Below are 18,732 nucleotides of genomic sequence, written 5' to 3' on the forward strand. Positions count from 1 at the left end.
CCAGCCCTTGGGTCTGAGTTCTCTGAGGGAGGGCTGCCTCTTGAGCTGGGTGGCCCCTCTGCCTTTTCTTAGGGAAGATAAGCCCTTTAGGGAATTGTTCAGATTTACTAATGCTGCCAGGATGCAAAACACCAGAAATGGATTGGCTTTTATAAAGGGGGTTTGTTTGGTTACACAGTACAGTCTTAAGTCCATGAAGTGTCCAAGGTAATGCATCAACAATTGGGTACCTTCACTGGAGGATGGCCAGTGGAATCCGGAAAACCTCTGTTAGCTCAGAAGGCACATGGCTGGTGTGTGCTTGCTCCCAGGTTGTGTTTCAAAATGGCATTCTCCAAAATATTGCTCTGGGGTGTTTGTCCTTTCTTATCTTCTCCAGAGCAAAAGTCTGCTTTCAACAGCCATCTTCAAACTGTCTCTCATCTGCAGCTCCTCTCTCACCTCCTATGCATTCTTCAAAGTGTCCCTCTTGGCTGTAGCAAGCTCGCTCCTTCTGTCTGAGCTTATATAGGGCTCTAGAAAACTAATCAAGGCCCATGCTGAATGGACAGGGCCACGTCTCCATGGAAATTATCCAGTCAGAGTCATCACCTACAGTTGGATGGGGGCACATCTCCATGGAAACACTCAATCAAAGAATTACAATCTAATCAACACTAATATATCTGCCCACATGAGATTGCATCAAAGGCAATGGCATTTTGGGGGACATAGTACATTCAAACTGGTACAGGAATTGTCTCTTACACTTGAGTTTTTCCTTTGAATCTTTATCTTAACTCCACCCTTGCCTGGGTTAGTGATGACAATTGAAAATGCCTGAGGCTTTCTCTAACTAGCTACTTAGAATGAGAGAGAGAAAAAAAAGGAAAACAGCAAGAAGTCCCCTTTTCAGAGCCAGTCCCCAGCCCTCCAGTTTACCAGACAGGAACTGGAGTTGGTCCCTGGTTCTATGTGCCCCTTTTCTTGGAACACAGCCCTTTTCCAGTATCCTGCCTTAGCAGACTCCAAAAGCCTCTATTTTTATTTATTTATGTATTTTTTTTTCTGTCAGCCCCACCTCCTCTCTGCCATGATAAACCTCTAGGTTGCTTTCCTGCTTGCTTTGGGTTTGTCTGTGCTTGTAGTGTGTATTCGGTAGTCCACGTTTGTTATTTGAAACCACAGTTGGAACTTGGTTGAACTACATTCCCTTACTCCTGGCTGCAACTGCTGCTTTTTCCCGTTGCGAAGTTTTACACCTCAGCCTGCTGTGCCAGTGGGGGTGGAATGCCAGCTTTGCAGTTTATGAGCTTTACTTACAGTTCTATGCTGCGATCTCAGCCGTTCCACCCATTCCTGATTGCTGTATGATGTTGTCTGGTTATGAATGTCCCCCCCCTTAGTTGTTCCAGATTATTTTCTAGTTACTGGCTCTTTACTAGTTGCTCTAGGGGACTAGATAAATTCCACACCTCCCTATGCTGCCATCTGGCATGCCTCCTCCCTCAATTTTCTTTTAAAGACATTTAAAGAATAAGAAATATATTTCATATATTTACCCAAGGAGTTACATCTTTGGTGCTGTTCATTCCTTTGTGTAGATGTTTGTTTCCATCTGGTAGGACCTTCCTTGTGCCTGAAATGTTTCATTTAATACATCTTGTAGTGCATATCTGGTGAATTATTTCAGCTTTTCTATCTCTGATTTTTTCCTTTGTTTTTGAAAGATGTTTTCACGGGGAATAGAATTCCAGATTGACAGTTTTTCTTTCAGTACTTCAATATGTTGCTCCACAGTCTTCTTGCTTGTATTCTCTCCAATATGAAATGTGTTGTTATCCTTTCCTTTTTCACTCTCTAATCAATGTGATGTGTTATTTTTCTCTGGCTGCTTTTAGGATTTTCTCTTAATCACTAGTTTTGAGCAGTTTAGTCATGATACGTCTTGGTGTAGTTTTCCAGTTTTTTTAATGCTTGGGATTTGTAGATTTTTTTATTTTTTTATTTTTTTTTTTGGATCTGTGGGTTTTTAACTGGCATCAAATTTAGAAAATTTACAGCTATTATTTCTTCAAACATTCCTTCCTTCTCTGCCTCCAACCTTTGGAGACTCCATTTACATGTATATTAGGCCACTTGAAGTTTCCCACAACACAGTAATGCTTTCATTTTGAATAGTTTTTGTTGCTGTGTCTTCAAACTCACTAAATTTTCTTCTGCAGTGTCTGAATTGCAAAGTATTCACCAAGCATGTTTTTCATCAGTCATTCTAGTTTTCTAGAAGTTAGGTTTGTGTATTATATTTTCTAAGTTTCTGTTTAACTTTTTGATCATGTGGAATAAAGTTATAAAAACTCTTTTTTACTTCCTTGTCTATTAATTCTAACATCTGGGTCAGTTCTGGGAAGGTTTCACGTTCATCTCGATACACTGTGGGTCTTTTTCTATGGTTTCATATTTATTTAGGTTTTTCATCAAATGGACTTCTGTCTTTGAATACCTGGTTATTTTTTATTGACTCCTTGACCTTATATATGAAAAAAAAACACAAAAAAACAACAACAAAAAAACCACCCATAGAGCTAATTCGAGAGTCTGGATGCTCTTACCTTCTTCCAGAGAGAATTTTTGTTTGCTTATGACAGGTGGCTAGGCTAAGGACACTGGCAATCCCAGAGCTCCCTAATACAGTAATCGGTTAAGGTAATTCAAAACCGGATTTCAGTTCTTGTGAGGGCCATTCTCTTTCCAGTTCACCTTCGCTCCTAGGGTGCGGTCCTTTGGGGTTCCTACGGGGTTTAGCAGTGTGCCCTTCTTTCCGACCTTGGTAGTTTGTTTTTTTTTAAATAATAAATTTATTAAAGTCCATCCAGAGTGTTTTACAGGAAAATATGAATAGAATCTTCAACATTAAGGCAGTTGACTCTATTCTCAGAAGTACTTAGTGAGAAGACAGAATTTTTTGCCCTTCACTAGGAAGGTACTTCTGTTTATACCCTGAAAATGATGCATTTAATTGTCTCTTTCTTGTGCCCCAGTCCCGTAAACATCTCAGCTTCTCAGCTGCCTTTCCTGGAATTGCCACATAGTTGCCTTTATGGTAGATATCTTCAGGGGAAAAGTAGACCCCAATGCTGGGATCCCCCCTCTTAGTTTTCTCTTCCTCTGGGATCTTGGCATCATCATCCTTTATGGCCTAGGAAGCTTCCTGATACCTTCAAAAAAGATATAAAGTGGGGGAACTAGCGATGGAGAGCAATTAATGAAGGAGCAATGATAACCCAATAAGAACAGATAAGCTATCGTGGGTAAATTTAACGTTCTGGGAAAGCCTGGGAATGACTATGGTCTGTCAATTTCTGATGGGTGTGGTAGGAACAAGTTCACAGAAATGTTGCTATATTAGGTTATTTTCTTGGGTTTGAGTAGGAACATGTTGGAAGTAAAATAGTTATCTTAGGTTAGTTGTCCTTTTCTTACTCCCTTGTTATGGTTTGTTTGAAATGTTTTTTTTTTTTTTTATTGTATGTTTTTTTAAATTTTTTTTTATATCGTTGATTTTAAAAATAAGAATTAATTAAAAAAAAAAAACAACAATGAAAATAATATGCAGAGCCCCCTTGAGGAGCTGGTGGAGAATGCAGGGGTGTTGGGCTTCCCCACCTCGATGATTACTGATGTGCTCACAGACATAGGGGACTGGTGGTTTGATGGGCTGAGCCCTCTACCACGGGACTTGCCCTTGGGGAGACTGTTGCTGCAAAGGAGAGGCTAGGCCTCCCTATAATTGTGCCTAAGAGCCTCCTCCTGAATCCCTCTTTGTTGCTCAGATGTGGCCTCTTCCTCTCTCGCTAAGCCAACTTGGCAGGTGAAATCACTGCCCTCCCCTCTACGTGGGATCAGACACCCAGGGGAGTGAATCTCCCTGGCAACATGGAATATGACTCCTGGGGAGGATTGTAGACCCGGCATCGTGGGATGGAGAATATCTTCTTGACCAAAAGGGGGATGTGAAATGACATGAAATAAGCTTCAGTGGCAGAGAGATTCCAAAAGGAGCCAAGAGGTCACTTTGGTGGGCACTCTTATGCACAATATAGACAACCCTTTTTAGGTTCTAGTGAATTGGAGTAGCTAGCAGTAAATCCTGAAACTGTCAAACTGCAACCCAGAACCCGTGAATCTTGAAGACGATTGTATAAAAATGTAGCTTATGAGGGGTGATAATGGGATTGGGAAAGCCATATGGACCACACTCCCCTTTGTCTAGTTTATGGATGGATGAGGAGAAAAATGGGGGAAGAAAAAAAAAGAAAAAGGCACTCAGTGTTCTTTTTTACTTTAATTGTTCTTTTTCACTTTAATTTTTATTATTATTTGTGTGTGTGTATGGTAATCAAAATGTCAAAAATTAATTTTGGTGATGAATGCACAACTATATAATGGTATTGTAAACAATTGAATGTATGCTTTGTTTTGTATGACTGCATGGTATGTGAATATATCTCAATAAAAATGAATTAAAAAAAAAAAGAGCTGGCAGAAGATAATGGAAATAGAGCAAGTTAAAATGCCATAAAGCTCACTTTTCTTATTGAGATTGAGCCATTTTTTTTCTTGAATAAATGCTCTTTGTATTTTTGCAAAAAAAAAATAAAAATAAAAAATATGTATTTTGTCCAGTTTATCGTCTCATTCTCATCAGGAAGGTTAGTTTTCTGATACTTGAAGTGAACTCTCCTTTTCCTCTCTTTCGAATGATAAGCCTATGTGACCTGCCTACTGCCTACTTAATGCTAACTTTAAATCTCCTCAGTTTACCATGGGCAGAATAACCAATTATGTATCCCTAGCCCATTCCATCTTTCTTCCTTTTGTATTTCTTTTTTTCTCATCAACATTATCATTCACTCAGAAGTTCTTCTATTTCTCTTTGTCTATTGGAAACAAAGTCTTCAATTAATCATTTCCTCTCCCTCTCGATTGCCACCTCCTTAATTCAGACCTTTGTTGTATTTCCTGCAGAATATTTTGATGCCTTCCCGTTTGTTCTTAGGCACCTGTATCTTCCCACTCTAGTCTCTCCTCCATACCTGTAACAATTTTATAGTCCTGAAAAGCAAATCTGATTGTTTAATTCCTCTGCTTAAATATTCTTCACTGGCTTTCAGCTCCCTAGAGTTCTATTAAAATCCCTTACATAGTTGAAATTACAAAATTATTTTCATATCCTGGTGCCAGCCTTTCTAGAGGCTCATGTTCTTACTTTACTTACACCAGCAGTTTCTTAAACTGGCTGCTTTCCCAGCAGCCTGAAGGCGCTCCTCCTCCTGTCAGTCCACATTCTCTCCCTTATTCTTCAGCATTCTGCCCAGTTGTTACCTCTTCTGTCATGTATTAAGGAGGCAGTCTACCTTCACTTGATCAATGAATAGTGAACAAATGAAAGGATGAGGGTAACCTGAATCACTTTATTAGTATGTGTTATATGTGATACTTAATAACAGAGAAATAGCTGACAGAATAATTTTATAGTACATAAACAGGAATTTTCATGACAAATATTAGCAATGAATATATAAAATAAAAATATTTGAAAAATTCAGTCCATTTAATTTCTTAGTTTGAGGTTACATTGCTTTGTATTTTTATTCTTTAAATGTTATCTATAATTATTTGTGACGTTTTTGTTTTATGTTAATTTTTTAGCTTTTAAGAGGTCACCATCAGTCAATTACTGCTGTGACTTTTGGAAATAAAATGAATCCACTTCTTATCTGTTCTGCATCACAAGACTATGTTATAATGTGGAACCTGGATGAATGTAAAGAGAATGTAGTTCAAGGTAAATGGAAATTTAAACCATATTTTAAAAACATACAAAGGGAATAACTCATCCTTAAATATACTTTATGACGTACTTCATAACAATAAGGAGGTTTGGGATCATTTTCCTCTCCTTTGACTTTGAAACCAGACATTTAAGATGGATTTTTTTAATATGGAACACATATTATACTATTCACAGTGTTAAGCTGATTTTATAGGCTCATTAGTTTTAATCTTAGGTAGCTGTGATTTTTGTGGAAATCTGAAACAAATGTAGGCAGGTGGAATTATTCTTTACTTATATAGCAAGTCTTTCTTGAGTACCTACGATATTTCAAATTGGAGATATAATGGTAAATAAGAAAGGCTTGGTCCTAACCCATATGGAACTTACAGTTCAGTGAGGCAACTTACAGACAAAGACATGTGAACAAGTAAGCAAGTAAGTGAGAGTGAATTGTGGCAAGTGCAGTGGGAAAAGCAAATAAGATGTTGACCTAGAGTATATGGGCAGGGCGTATTTTATGTAGTGTGATCTCTGAGAAGGTGACATTTAAGCTGAAGGATGAGGAGTGGGTCAGCGGAAAAGTGGGAAGGTTAGTACTGGGGAGAGGCATAGTGGTTGGGGAAAAATATTTTAGGCAGATGGATCAGTATTTGCAAAGGCTCTAAGCATCAACGTTGGCCTGTTTGAAGAACTGACAAAGGGCCCGTATGATTGCAGCATGGTGATGGAGAGTTTTGTGAGATGGGAAAGAGTTTTATGATATGTGGTTGAAAAGTTAGGTTCAAATACTTTTATTGAAATACTGATTTGGATTTTTACTTCAACTTAGAAGATAATATTTGACCAGTGACCTCCGTAATTCTATGTCCCTCGGTCAATTCTTATTTCTCGTGTATTTTATTTACCCTTTCAAATGTTTTCTGTTTTGGGCTTCCAGGACACTATACTCTGTTTTCCTCTTATCTCATTGGTCACTTGTTCTCAATCTCTCCCTCTCTCTTCTCTCTGTTTAAAAATATTTATTGTGAAAAATATATACAATGCAAAATTCCCCATTTATTACCTTCACGTGTATGATTCAGTAATATTAATTACATTCACAATATTGTGCTACTACCACCACCATCTATTACCAAAATGTCACATTCCAAACAAACTTTGTAACCATTAAGCAATAATTCCCCATTTCCCCTGGCCCATGGTAACCTGTAAGCTACTTTCTATCTCTATGAATTTGCCATTTCTGGATATTTCATAAAAGGGGAATCATGTAAGATGTGCTTTTGGCTTATTTCACAGAACATAATGTCTTCAGGGTTCATCCATGTTGTAGCATGTATTAGAACTTCATTAACCTTTTTAAGTCTGAATAATATCCCATTGTATCCCTTTTTGTGTCTGAATATATCCAGAAATACACCACATTTTGTCTATCCTTTCTTCTGTTGATGGACACTAGGGTTGTTTCCACGTTTTAGATATTGTGAATAATGCTGCTATGAACACTGGTGTATAAGTATCTCTTGGAGTCCCTGTTTAAAATTCTTTTAGGTATATTCCTAGGAGTGCAATTGCAAGAACATATGGTAATTCTATATTTAACTTTTTGAAGGACTGCCAAACTGTCTTCCACAGCAGCTGCACCATTTTACACCTCTACCAGCAATACAGGAGGGTTTCAGTTTCTCTGCATCCTCACCAACCTTTGCTATTTTCCTTTGTTTTTTTTTTTAATAATAGCCATCCTAGTGGTATTTCATTGTGGTTTTGATTGGCATTTCCCTAATGACTAATGATATTGAGCATCTTTTCATGTGTTTATTGATTGTATAATTTCTTTGGATAAATGTCTAGTTAAATCTTTTGCCCATTTTAAAATTGGTTCATTTCCCTTTTGTCGTTGAGTTATTCGAGTTCTTTATATATTCTGGATATTAAACCCTCAGCAGATTTGCAACTATTTTCTCCCATTCTGTAGGTTCTTTTCACAACCTTGATAATGTCCTTTGATGCACAAAAGTTTTCAATTTTGATAAAGTTCAGTTTATTTATTTATCTTTTGTTGCTGATGAATTTGGTGCCAAATTTGAGTTCATTGCCCAATACAAGGTCTTGACGATTTTCTCCTATGTTTTATCTAAAAGCTTTATGGTTTAGCTCTTACATTTAGGTTACTGATCCTTTTTGAGTTGATTTTTGTATATGGTGTAAGGTAGGGATTGGATTTCATTCTTTTGCCTGTGGATATCCAGTTTTCCCAGTACTTTTTTTTGAAGATACTCTTCTTTCCCCATTGAGTGGACTTGGCACCCTTGTCAAAACTCAGTTGGTCATGAATGTGTGGGAGTATTTCTGAACTCTCAATTCTCTTCCATTGGTCTCTTTGTCTGTTCTTATGCCAGTGCCATATTGTTTTGATAACTGTAGCTTTGTAAGTTTTGTAAGTTTTTGAATTCAGCATGTGTGAGTCCTTCAACCTTGTTCTTCTTTTTCAAGAAGGGTTTGGTTATTCAGGCCTTACCATTCCTATAAATTTGATGACTTTCTTTTCCATTTCTGAAAAACAGCTGTCAAAATTTTTATGGGAATTGTGTTGAATCTGTAAATTGCTTTGGGTGGTATTGATATCTGGGCAGTATTAAGTCTCTGAACTCACAAACATGGGATGTTTCCATTTATTTAAGTCTTCTTTGGTGTCCTTCAGCAGTGTTTTGTAGTTTTTGGTGTACAAGTCTTTCACATCCTTAAGTTTATTCCTAAATATTTTATTCTCTTAGGTGCTGTTGTAAGTGGAATTCTTTTTCTTGATTTCCTTTTTTGGATTGTTCATTGCTAGTGTATAGAAACACAACTGATTTTTGCATATTGTTCTTATACCCCTTTACTTTGCTGAATTTGTTATTAGCTCTAATAGCTTTTTGTGGATTCTTTGTGAATTTTTATATATAGGACCATGTCATATGTGAATAGAATTCCAATTTGGATGCCTTTTATTTGTTTTTCTTGCCTATTTGCTTCTGGCTAGAAATTCTAGTACAATGTTGAATAGAAGTGCCTCAGTCTACTTTGATGGGCTTTTTTTTTTTTTTTTTTTTAATCTCCCTAACCTCTTTTGGAATATGGGTTTTTCCTCTGCTCCATCAAAAATCACTTCCTTGGAAATTTCATCCAAGCCTTTGACTTTAAAAAATATGTCCTGATAGTTTTAACCTTGGTATCTCTTTCTGAGACCTCTCTCTCCTGAACTCCAGTCTTATATATTTAATTGCCTCTTTCTTATCTCCACTTGGATATCTAGTGGGCATCCCAAAACTAACATGTCCAAGTTGGCTTACCGATTCATCTCCTCCTCCCCCACAAGCCTTCTTCCTCATAGTCCTCCCATCTCTGTTAATGTCAGCTTTATCCCTTCCATTGCTCAGGTCAAAAACTTTAGAGTTATCTTTGGTCCTTTCTTTCACACTCTGCATCCAGTCCATCAGTAAACACTGTCTGCTTTATCTTCAAAACATATCCAAAATCTGGACATTTCTCAGACATCCGCTGCTGCTATCCATGCTTAAGCCCCTAAATTCTCTCACTTGTATTATTGCAATAAGTCTTCTGTCTTCTTACTTCTACCCTGCATTTCCTTCTCAAAACAGCAGTAAGAATCGTCCTTTAAAAATTAGAGTCTGGTTATGTCATTCCTGTACTCAAAACTCTTCAATGCCTTCTTGTCTCACGCAGAGTAAAAGCCAACAAGCTCCCACACCTCCCCCCCTGCCCAATTGTCTCCCAGACCTCATCTTGTACCATTGCACATCCCAGGCATATCCCTACCTCAGGACCCTTGTATTTGCCATTCCATCTTAACCAGAATACCTTCCCTCAGGTATACCTCACTGCTTATTCTGTCACATATTTTCGGTCTTTGCTCAAATGTCTCCTTTTCTGTGAGCACTTTCTGACCAGCATCCTGTACTTCCTGTTGCCTTTCCTGCTTTATTTTTCTTTGTAATGCTTACTTCCTTCTAAAATTCCATGTGACTCATTTAATTTTTGTTTGTTCATTTATTGGAATCTAACTACCCCCTTTGTGCAAGTTTTCCACAAAGGCAGGAATTTCTGTCTATTGAGTTTGTGGATATGTCCTTAGTGCCTAGAAAGTGCCTGGTATATAATATGTGGTATTTGTTAAATACCTGTTGAATGAATCATTATCATTAGCCCTACCAAAATAGAATTTCAGTATGATCTATGTATATTTTCTTTTTTATAGTTTGTTGGTTAGACTAGTGTAATATTTAGCTGTTGCCATATTAGTGCTGCAGAACAACCTCAAATCGCAGGGTCAGACAACAACAAGGATTTATTTTGTGCTGACAGGGTTGTGGGTGAGCCAGAGTAGCTTTTCCTCACCCTGCAGATTGGCTGGAGCAGCTTTGCTCCACATGTATTTCATCTTTACCTGGGGGCCTGTGGGCTGGCCTGGAGATGTTGTTCTCATAACAGTGATAGAGTCGCAAGAGGGCAAGTGGAAACCCGTGGGGCCTCTAGGACTGAGGTTCAGAGCTGGTCCTGTCACTTCTGTCCACACGACAGTGGTCAAAGCAAGTCTCATGGCTGGGTGCAGACTCAGGGAATGGATTCTGGGAATAGTGGAGAATTGGGACTTAATAACTCAGTCTACCATGACTCATAACGTGTGTGTGTGTGTGTGTGTGTGTGTGTGTGTGTGTGCACATATAGCATTTGACAGACCTGCTTTCCTTAATGATGCCAAATCTCTTCCCTATGTACAGTTCTTATATCCCAGTTGTTTTCAAAGAATTTTTTTATATTCAATGTCTTTAAAATAATACTGCTAAAGAACCAAAATCATGTCAACGCTCATTGTTATTCTCCATGTAATTTTAGAATAGAGATTGGAATTGTCAATAGTTTGCTCACAGTGTTATTGTAGAGTTATACTAATGTTGAAAGCATTTGATGAACTGACACTGATATTTTAAACTCACTTTAGGGTTAATTCCTCGAGGGATTGTCATAGGCACTCTTTTGGGAAAGGTGCTTTGTTTAAGATTTAGTCCAGATGATCAAATTGTGGCAGTGTGTGCTGGAAATAAAATATCCATGCTGGATATTGAGGTAAGATTTTAAACATCTTATATGAAGCTTATAAGCAAAGCTGATATGATTTCTCAGGTGTTTAGACCCTGCCCTCCTCTTTTGTTTCCTCCTCTTCTTCTTTTTTTTAATCATATTTTTAAATTGTAGAATATAACATGTATACATAGAAGTGATAACTTTCCAAGTGCAATTTAACAAGTGGTTAGAGAGCAAATTTCAGAGAATATTATAGGTTACAATTCTACAGTTTCAGCTATTTCCTAATTATGAAATATAACATATGTGCAAAAGGTAGTATCTTTCAAAGTATGATTTAACAAGTTGATATATAGGAAATTTTCTAAGTTGCTATGAGTTATAGTACCATAGTTTCAGTTATTTTCTTCCTGTGAAATATAACATATATACAAAAAGGTGTAGCTTTCAAATTACAATTTTAAAAGTAGCTATAGAACAGATTTCAAAGGATGCTATGGGTTCTAGTTCCACCATTTCAGTTCTTTCCTCCTAACTATTCTAATACCCTAGCAACTAAGAAAAAGAAAATGATATAAAGATTCAATATTCATAATCCTTTGTTAAATTCCATCTTGTCTGTTGCTACCCCTTCCTCTAGTTTAATCACTTTCCTGATCTTAAGAGATGTTTACACAGTGACCCCCCTAACCTGTTCATATTGAAAAGGGATGTCAACTTTATGAACAAAGGGACACATCTAGTTGATGTTCTTGAAGAGGCTATTGCCTCTGGGTTTTGGGACTTAGTTGGCATAGGAGCTCTCTGGAGGATTTAAGTTTCTAAAGAATAAATTTAGTGAGTGAAACTTTTATAGAGTCTCAGGGATCCAGGTATTCTTTAAGGTTTTCAGGACTACTGTTGACTTGGGATTATCATATTGTGGTGTAGGTGAAGCTTGTATAGTAATTCTCAGCCACTAAAACCTTATTTTGTTGCCTTTCTTTACCCCCTTTTGGTTAAAAAGGCATTCTCAATCCCTCAATGCCAGGGTCAGGCTCATTCCTGGAATCCACGTCCCACGTCACCAGGAAGGCTCATTCATCTAGGGGGTCCTGTCCCATGTCGGGGGGTGGATGATGAATTTATTTGAAGAGTTAGCTTATAGGAAGAAAGTCCATATTTGAGCAACAAAAGAGATTCTCTGGAGGTGACTCCCAGGCATAATTATGAGTGGGCTTAGCCTTCTCTCTACAGCCATTAGTTTCACCTGAGCAAGCTTCAAGATCGAGGGCTTAACTTACAAAGTAGGGGGTTCCTAAGTTCACATTGCATATGTTATGTCCCTGATAATCCACCCATATCTCACATTATCATCACTTAGTTGTGCATTTCTCATCACTCTCCATTTTAAACAGTTCTCATGACCCATCTTGTAGCTCTTTTCAGCCCTTAATTATTTGTCCCTAGTATTTGTATAGTACCAGTATGGTATTCCTATGAATTATAGTCCCTAGTACGCAATATGTTGGTTTTTCCCATATACCCTTCTGTTGTCAACTCTCTGTGCAAGCGTCCTACCTTGGAAGTATATCATGCAAGCCCCTATCTATGTTTATGGTGCTGATATGTGGGAAACATGCCTTTAAACAACCCATTTCAATCCTATTCACTTTCAATACAGCTCTGATACTTATAATCCCATTAACAAACAATCGTCACCATTATCCATTACCATACCTTTGAATTCACCATTAACATTTCTGAACATATTAGACTATCATTCCCCCTCACTAGCTACTGTCTATCACTAGATCCCCAATATCCTAGAAATTGTCCATTTCCTCTAAATTGTCTAGCTTGTTGGCATACAGTTGTTCATAGTATCCTCTTACAATTTTTTTTTTTATTTCTTTGGGATCTGTAGTCATTATCCCCTTCTCATTTCTGATTCTGTTTATTTGGGTCTTCTCTCTTTTTGGCTTTGTCATTCTTGCTAAGGGTCTGTCAATATCTTGTTGAACTTTTCAAAGAACCAACTTTTGGTTTTATTTATTCTCTATTTTTTTTTGTTGTCCTGCTCATTTATTTCTGCTTTAATCTTTAATATTTCTTTTTGTCTACTTGCTTTAGGATTAGTTTGCTGATCATTCCCTAGCCCCTTTAATTGTTGAGTTAGGTCTCTAGTTTTAGTTCTTTCTTTCTTTTTTGATATATGCATTTCGAGCTATAAATTTCCCTCTCAGCACTGTCTTTGCAGCATCCCACAGGTTTTGATATGTTGTGTTCTCATTTTCATGTGTCTCTAGATATTTACCAATTTATCTTGCAATTTCTTCTTTGACCCACTGGTTATTTAGGAGTGTGTTGTTTAACCTTCACATATTTGTGAAAGATCTGGTTCCTTGGTGGTTGTTGATTTCTAGTTTCATTCCATTATGGTCAGAGAATGTGCTTTGAATAATTTCAATCTTTTAAAATTTATTAAGACTTGTTTTCTTCCCCAGCATATGATCTATCCTGAAAACATTCCATAGGTACTAGAGAAGAATGTATATCCTCCTACTTTGGGATGTAACAATCTATATGTATCTATTAAGTCTAATTCATTTATCATATTGTTTAGGGTCTCGATTTCCTCATTGGTCCTCTGTCTAGATGCTCTATCTATAGAAGACAGTGGTGTATTGATGTCTCCCACTATTATTGTAGATGTGTCTATTGCTTCTTTCAGTTTAGCCAGTGTTTGTCTCATGTATTTTGGAACTCCTTGATTGGATGTATAAACATTTATAATTGTTAATCTTCTTGGAGAATTATCCCTTTTATTAATAAAGTGTCCTTCTTTGTCTCTTATGACATCTTTGCATTTAAAATCTTATTTTGTCCAATATTAGCGTAGCTACCTTGGCTTTCTTTTGATTGCAGTTTGCATAGAATATTTTTTTTCCATCCTTGCACTTTCACTATCTTTGTGTCACATGGTCTAACATGAGTCTCTTGTAAACAGCATATTGATGAGTCATATTTTTTAATCCATTCTACCAGTGTGTATCTTTTAATTGGAGAGATTATTCCATACACATTCAAAGTTATTTCTGTTATGGGGTTCTTGAACCAGCCATCTTATCATTTGGTTTTTAGTTGTTAGATCCACTTGTTTTTTTTTTCCCTCTCTCTCTTTTTTCCCTTTAAGTTACCCTTACTATTACTCTTCAGTTCTGTGCTCTTCTCCAGACCTCTCTCTCCTTTTTTTTTTGCTCAGCTGGTAGAGCTCCCTTTTATATTTCTTGCAGGGCAGGTAGGTGTCTTGTTAACAGATTCTCTCAGTGTTTGTTTGTCTATGAAAATTTTAAGCTTTCCCTCAATTTTTAGAAAAGCTTTTCTGGATAAAGAATTCTTGGCTGGCAATTTTTCTCTTTCAGAATCTTAATTATGTCATACCACTGCCTTCTCGCCTCCATGATGCCTACTGAGTAGTCAGTACTTAATTCTTATGTTGTTTCCCTTGTATGCTGTGAATCACTTCTCTCTTGTTGCTTTCAGAAGTTTTTCCTTCTCTTCAGCATTTGACAATCTAATCAGTATATGTCTTGGAGTAGGTTTATTTGGATTTATTCTATTTGGAGTTCATTGGGCATCTTTCATTTGCATATTTATGTCATTTAGAAGGTTTCAGGAGTTTTCCTCAACATGTCGTGAAACACTCTTTGTAGCCCTTACCCTTCTCTCCTTCTTCTAGGACATCAGTGATTCTTATATTTGTTTGATTCATGTTGTCCATCATATCTGAGATCCATTTCAAATTTTTTGATTTTTTCCCCATTTGTTCTTTTGTGTGCTTGCATTCAATTACTCTTTCCTTGTTCTGGTTTGCTAATGCTGCCGTCATGCAAAATACCAGAAATGGATTGGCTTTTATAAAGGGGCCTTATTTGGTTACAGATTTACAGTCTGAAGTCCATAAAAATGTCCAAATTAAGGCATCAACACAAGTATACCTTCACTGAAGGAAGGCCAATGGCATCAGGAAAACCTGTTAGCTGGGAAGGCACGTGGCTGGCATCTGCTGATCCCAGGTTGTGTTCCAGGTCCTCTCTCAGCTCCTGTTCTTTCTTCAAAATATTGCTCTTGGGGCGTTTTGTCTTCTCTTAGCTTCGCCAGAGCAAACACTGATCTAGCATCTCCAAAATGTCAGCAGCCATCTACAAAATGTCTCTCTGAGCTGCTCTGAGGTCCGTTTGTGAGCTCTTTTATAGGACTCCAGTGATTAAATCAATACCCATGCTGAATAGATGGGGCCACATCTCCATGGAAATAATCTCCTCAAAATAATCACCTACAGTTGTGGGGTTATATCTCCAGTGAAACCACCTAATCCAAAGATTCCAACCTAATCAACACTAATACATCTGCCCCCACAAGATTGCATCAAAGAACATGTCATTTTGGGGGACATAATACATACAAACCAGCACAGTCCTCAAGTTCTCTTGTCCTTTCTTCTGCCTCTTCAAATCTGCTGTTGTGTGTCTCTAGTATATTTTTAATTTGAGCCACAGTGTCATTTATTTCCATAAGGTCTGCTATTTTTTAATTTACTTTTTCCAATTCTTTATGCTCTTGTAGATCTTCTTGAGTTCCTTTATGTCTTTAGCCCTCTTGTTGAAGTTGTTTTTGAGATTTGATTGTAATTCTTTAATTAATTGCTCCAAATTTTGTGTTTCTTGTGGCTTTTTGATTGTTTGGCTTTTCCGTATCTTCTAGATCCTTCAAATGCTTTGTAATTTTCTGTTGGCTTTGGGCATTTGCTTTTCTTGATACAAGTATTTTGGGGCATGCAGAATTATTTGAACATTTATATATAATTTGGTTTGCTGGAGTACAGTTTCTCTAACCTACCAGCAGGTGGCACTCTTGAGGTACAGCTTGCTGGAGTGACGTTTCCCTTATCTACCAGCAGGTGGCACTCTCAAGTAGGTCTTCTCTGGACTCCTTTGCGGTGGGTGGAGTCCAAACCAGGTGGGGAAGTAGCCAGTGCAGCTCTTGTCTGTGTGCACTGGGGAATGCCTGTCCGGGGCTGTGATGCGGGCCCCAAGCAGGTAGGCAGGGAGTCCGCTCAAGGGCACCCGCGGAGTGAACATGGGCCCCACCTGCCAGATCTCTGCCTGTCTGGTGCCCATGAGTCTCCGGGTTGTGGGAGGAGCTCCCGATTGTCTGCATGGTGCCTCTCCCTTCTCTGCTTCTCGCTGCTGCAACTCCCCAGACTTCCGTGTGGGGAGAGCAGATGCTGCTCGCCAGGTTCCCTCGCGGGAGCTCCCCGCTGTCTGCTGCGGACGGTCACCCCCCAGCAGACTGTCCGGGTGGGTGCAGGGGAGTGAGACCGCCCCCTACCCCCTTGCCCGGCTGTCCAACGGAAACACGCTCATCGTGTCCCTCCAGCTGCAGCCTCTCCTCTGTTTTTGTCGGTGCCCCCTCCATGTAGTGTGGGGGACCCTCTATGGCTGGTCACACCCCAAAACCACGGTCCCTGGTGTCCTCCAGCCCTTTTCTAGTTACTTTTATGGAGAAGCCCGTTCTGCTCACCTACTCTGCCATCTTCCCGGAAGTCTCCTCTCCCCTCCCTTTTAAACAGCATTTTTAATTGAATAAGTTTTATAAAGGTGGTAGGGGAAATGGATGGAAATAGATCTTTATCTAGCAATTGGAAAGCTGCTGGAATCAGATACCACTCTTATATAAATTATTAAACCTTTACATGAAATCTAGATATCATGGATTAAATAAAAATGTTTAGTAAAACATTTCTTTCTCTGATTTTCCCCTTCTTTAGTGATCTCCTCAAAACCCCGATGTAATAGTGTTTTTGTTTATCTATTTATCAAAATTTGCTTTCTATTAATAATCTGACTTTTCTCACTTATTTCTTAATGAGGATTAGTTGAAGTAAATGTATTATGTCACCCCTTTCAAGTAATTTGATTTTAGATTTTGTATCTGACTTTGAATTGATAAGCTTTGACCCACATTAAAAACAATGTCAAGAATTAGAAAGCAGATCAGTAGGTGTTTGGGGAAATCTGAAGAAAGATATTTTGTTTTCTCTGAATTCATGTCACTTACACTTAGTCCACATATAAAGTTAAAATCCTACCCATGTTTATTTTGGAGATTTTCCAAAGTCCGGTATTACATCTTGTCTTCTGTTTGCCTAGATTAAGAAGGTTAGCAGAATTGTTTGCCTAGGAAGAATTTTCCTGTGAGAGCCACATAAAAAAATTTAGATTACACAGGATATTAGGATAAATAATTAATTGATTATCATGGGTTTAGTGTGTTCTTGGCATTTTGGATGCTACAAGTTGTGTACATTTTTCCTTCAAAAATTATTGCTCTAATTGTGAAATTGAAGCCCACACATTAAAAAAGTTAAATTACATTGTTAAGTTAAGTCATAGACAAGGGATAGAAAGTATTCTAGGAGTTGGGTAGAGGGAGTTAGTTTCCCAGTTTAATAGTCCAGGAAAGCCTCATGGATGAGTTGGTATTTGAGCTGTAGATATTTAAAATGTTTTGTGCAAGCATCTTTCAATGGTTAAGCAGATTAGCATTAGGCTGCCCTTTCATATATAACAAAACTAATCATTAAAATTGGAAGAATTAACATCTTAGATATTAGGAAAAGGAAAACAAAATGAACTAGGAAGATACTTAATATTTGAAGAAAGGCAAGGTGTTCCAGTAAGAAAAAATGATAAACATAGGGTTAGAACCCAAGCATACACTTAAACATTCATGAAAATATTAAGTGAGGTAACAAGTGTTCGGTTCAGATATGTATACAAACTATATAAATTATTCTTTTCATGCTTCCTTACTTAAAGGAGCTGCATTAAATGTCAAAAAATTTACTCGGAAAATACTTTAACAGACCTGAGTGGGCTGACAAGTAATGGTTCACATTGCATTTATGAGATTTGTTTTGAAAGATTTCAAATGGATACTAAACACTTTTTGATAAAGATAATAGCTTTTTATTTAAATACTTTCTAAATTACAGAACAGTTACCAAATAAATAAATAAATAAATGAAACCCCATACAGAGAACTTCAGTGTAGCACTGTACCCCACCCCATACCCAGACCCACCAATTTTAACATTTTGACACATTTTCTGTATCATTCTATCTATCCATCCATGCATCCATCTGTCTTTCTGAACACTTGAGTATAGGTTGTTTATATTATGCTCATTGAATACATAATACTGCCAGGTACCATTACTAAAAACAGAGCTACTCACTTATGTAACCACTTTAAGTGCGGTTATCAAGTTTTAGAAATTTAGCATTGATATTAAGCTTACGGTTTATATTTCATTTTTTTTCATATGTCCCAATAATGTCCCTAGGAATCTTTTTTCTTCTCTTGCAAGATCTCACCCAGGACCATGTATTACATTTATTGTCATTAATGAAATGACATTAGTTGCCCGTTCTTTCTTTTTTTTAATTGTGGCAACATATATACAACATAAACTTTTCCATCTCAACCCCTCCCAAGCATACCATTCAGTGGGATCAATCACCTTTGCAGTGTTGCGATACCCTCACTGCCTTCCATTACTAAAACTTCCCCATCTCTCCCAGAGGAAACCTATGCCCATGGTGCCTAAACTCCCTTTCCCCCTGCCCCCACCTCTGATAACCCCATACTCTAATTTATGTCACTGTGAGCTTGCATATGCTCTGATATTTTCTTTGTAGTTACTGTGGGGCTTAAATTTAACATCTATGACAATCTTGTTTGCTTTGATACCTTTTCTTACCTTTTGCAGAACTCTCATT

General features: G+C 37.7%; 1 protein-coding gene across 8 annotated transcripts in view; it reads left to right on the top strand.

Moving 5' to 3' along the window:
- Positions 1 to 18,732, top strand: part of WDR27 (WD repeat domain 27) — a 464,468-nt gene that overhangs the window by 19,906 nt on the left and 425,830 nt on the right. For all 8 annotated transcript variants that reach the window (XR_005214116.1, XR_005214117.1, XR_005214118.1 and 5 more), the window contains exons 3-4: positions 5,692 to 5,827; positions 10,824 to 10,948. Coding sequence is in view for 5 of the 8 variants with exons in the window: in XM_037817757.1 (XP_037673685.1) it covers positions 5,692 to 5,827; positions 10,824 to 10,948 (261 nt within the window). In the remaining 3 variants the exon portion in view is untranslated. The remainder of the gene's footprint in view (positions 1 to 5,691; positions 5,828 to 10,823; positions 10,949 to 18,732) is intronic.

Source organism: Choloepus didactylus, chromosome 24 (genome assembly GCF_015220235.1).
Source record: "Choloepus didactylus isolate mChoDid1 chromosome 24, mChoDid1.pri, whole genome shotgun sequence".
NCBI lineage: Eukaryota > Metazoa > Chordata > Mammalia > Pilosa > Megalonychidae > Choloepus > Choloepus didactylus.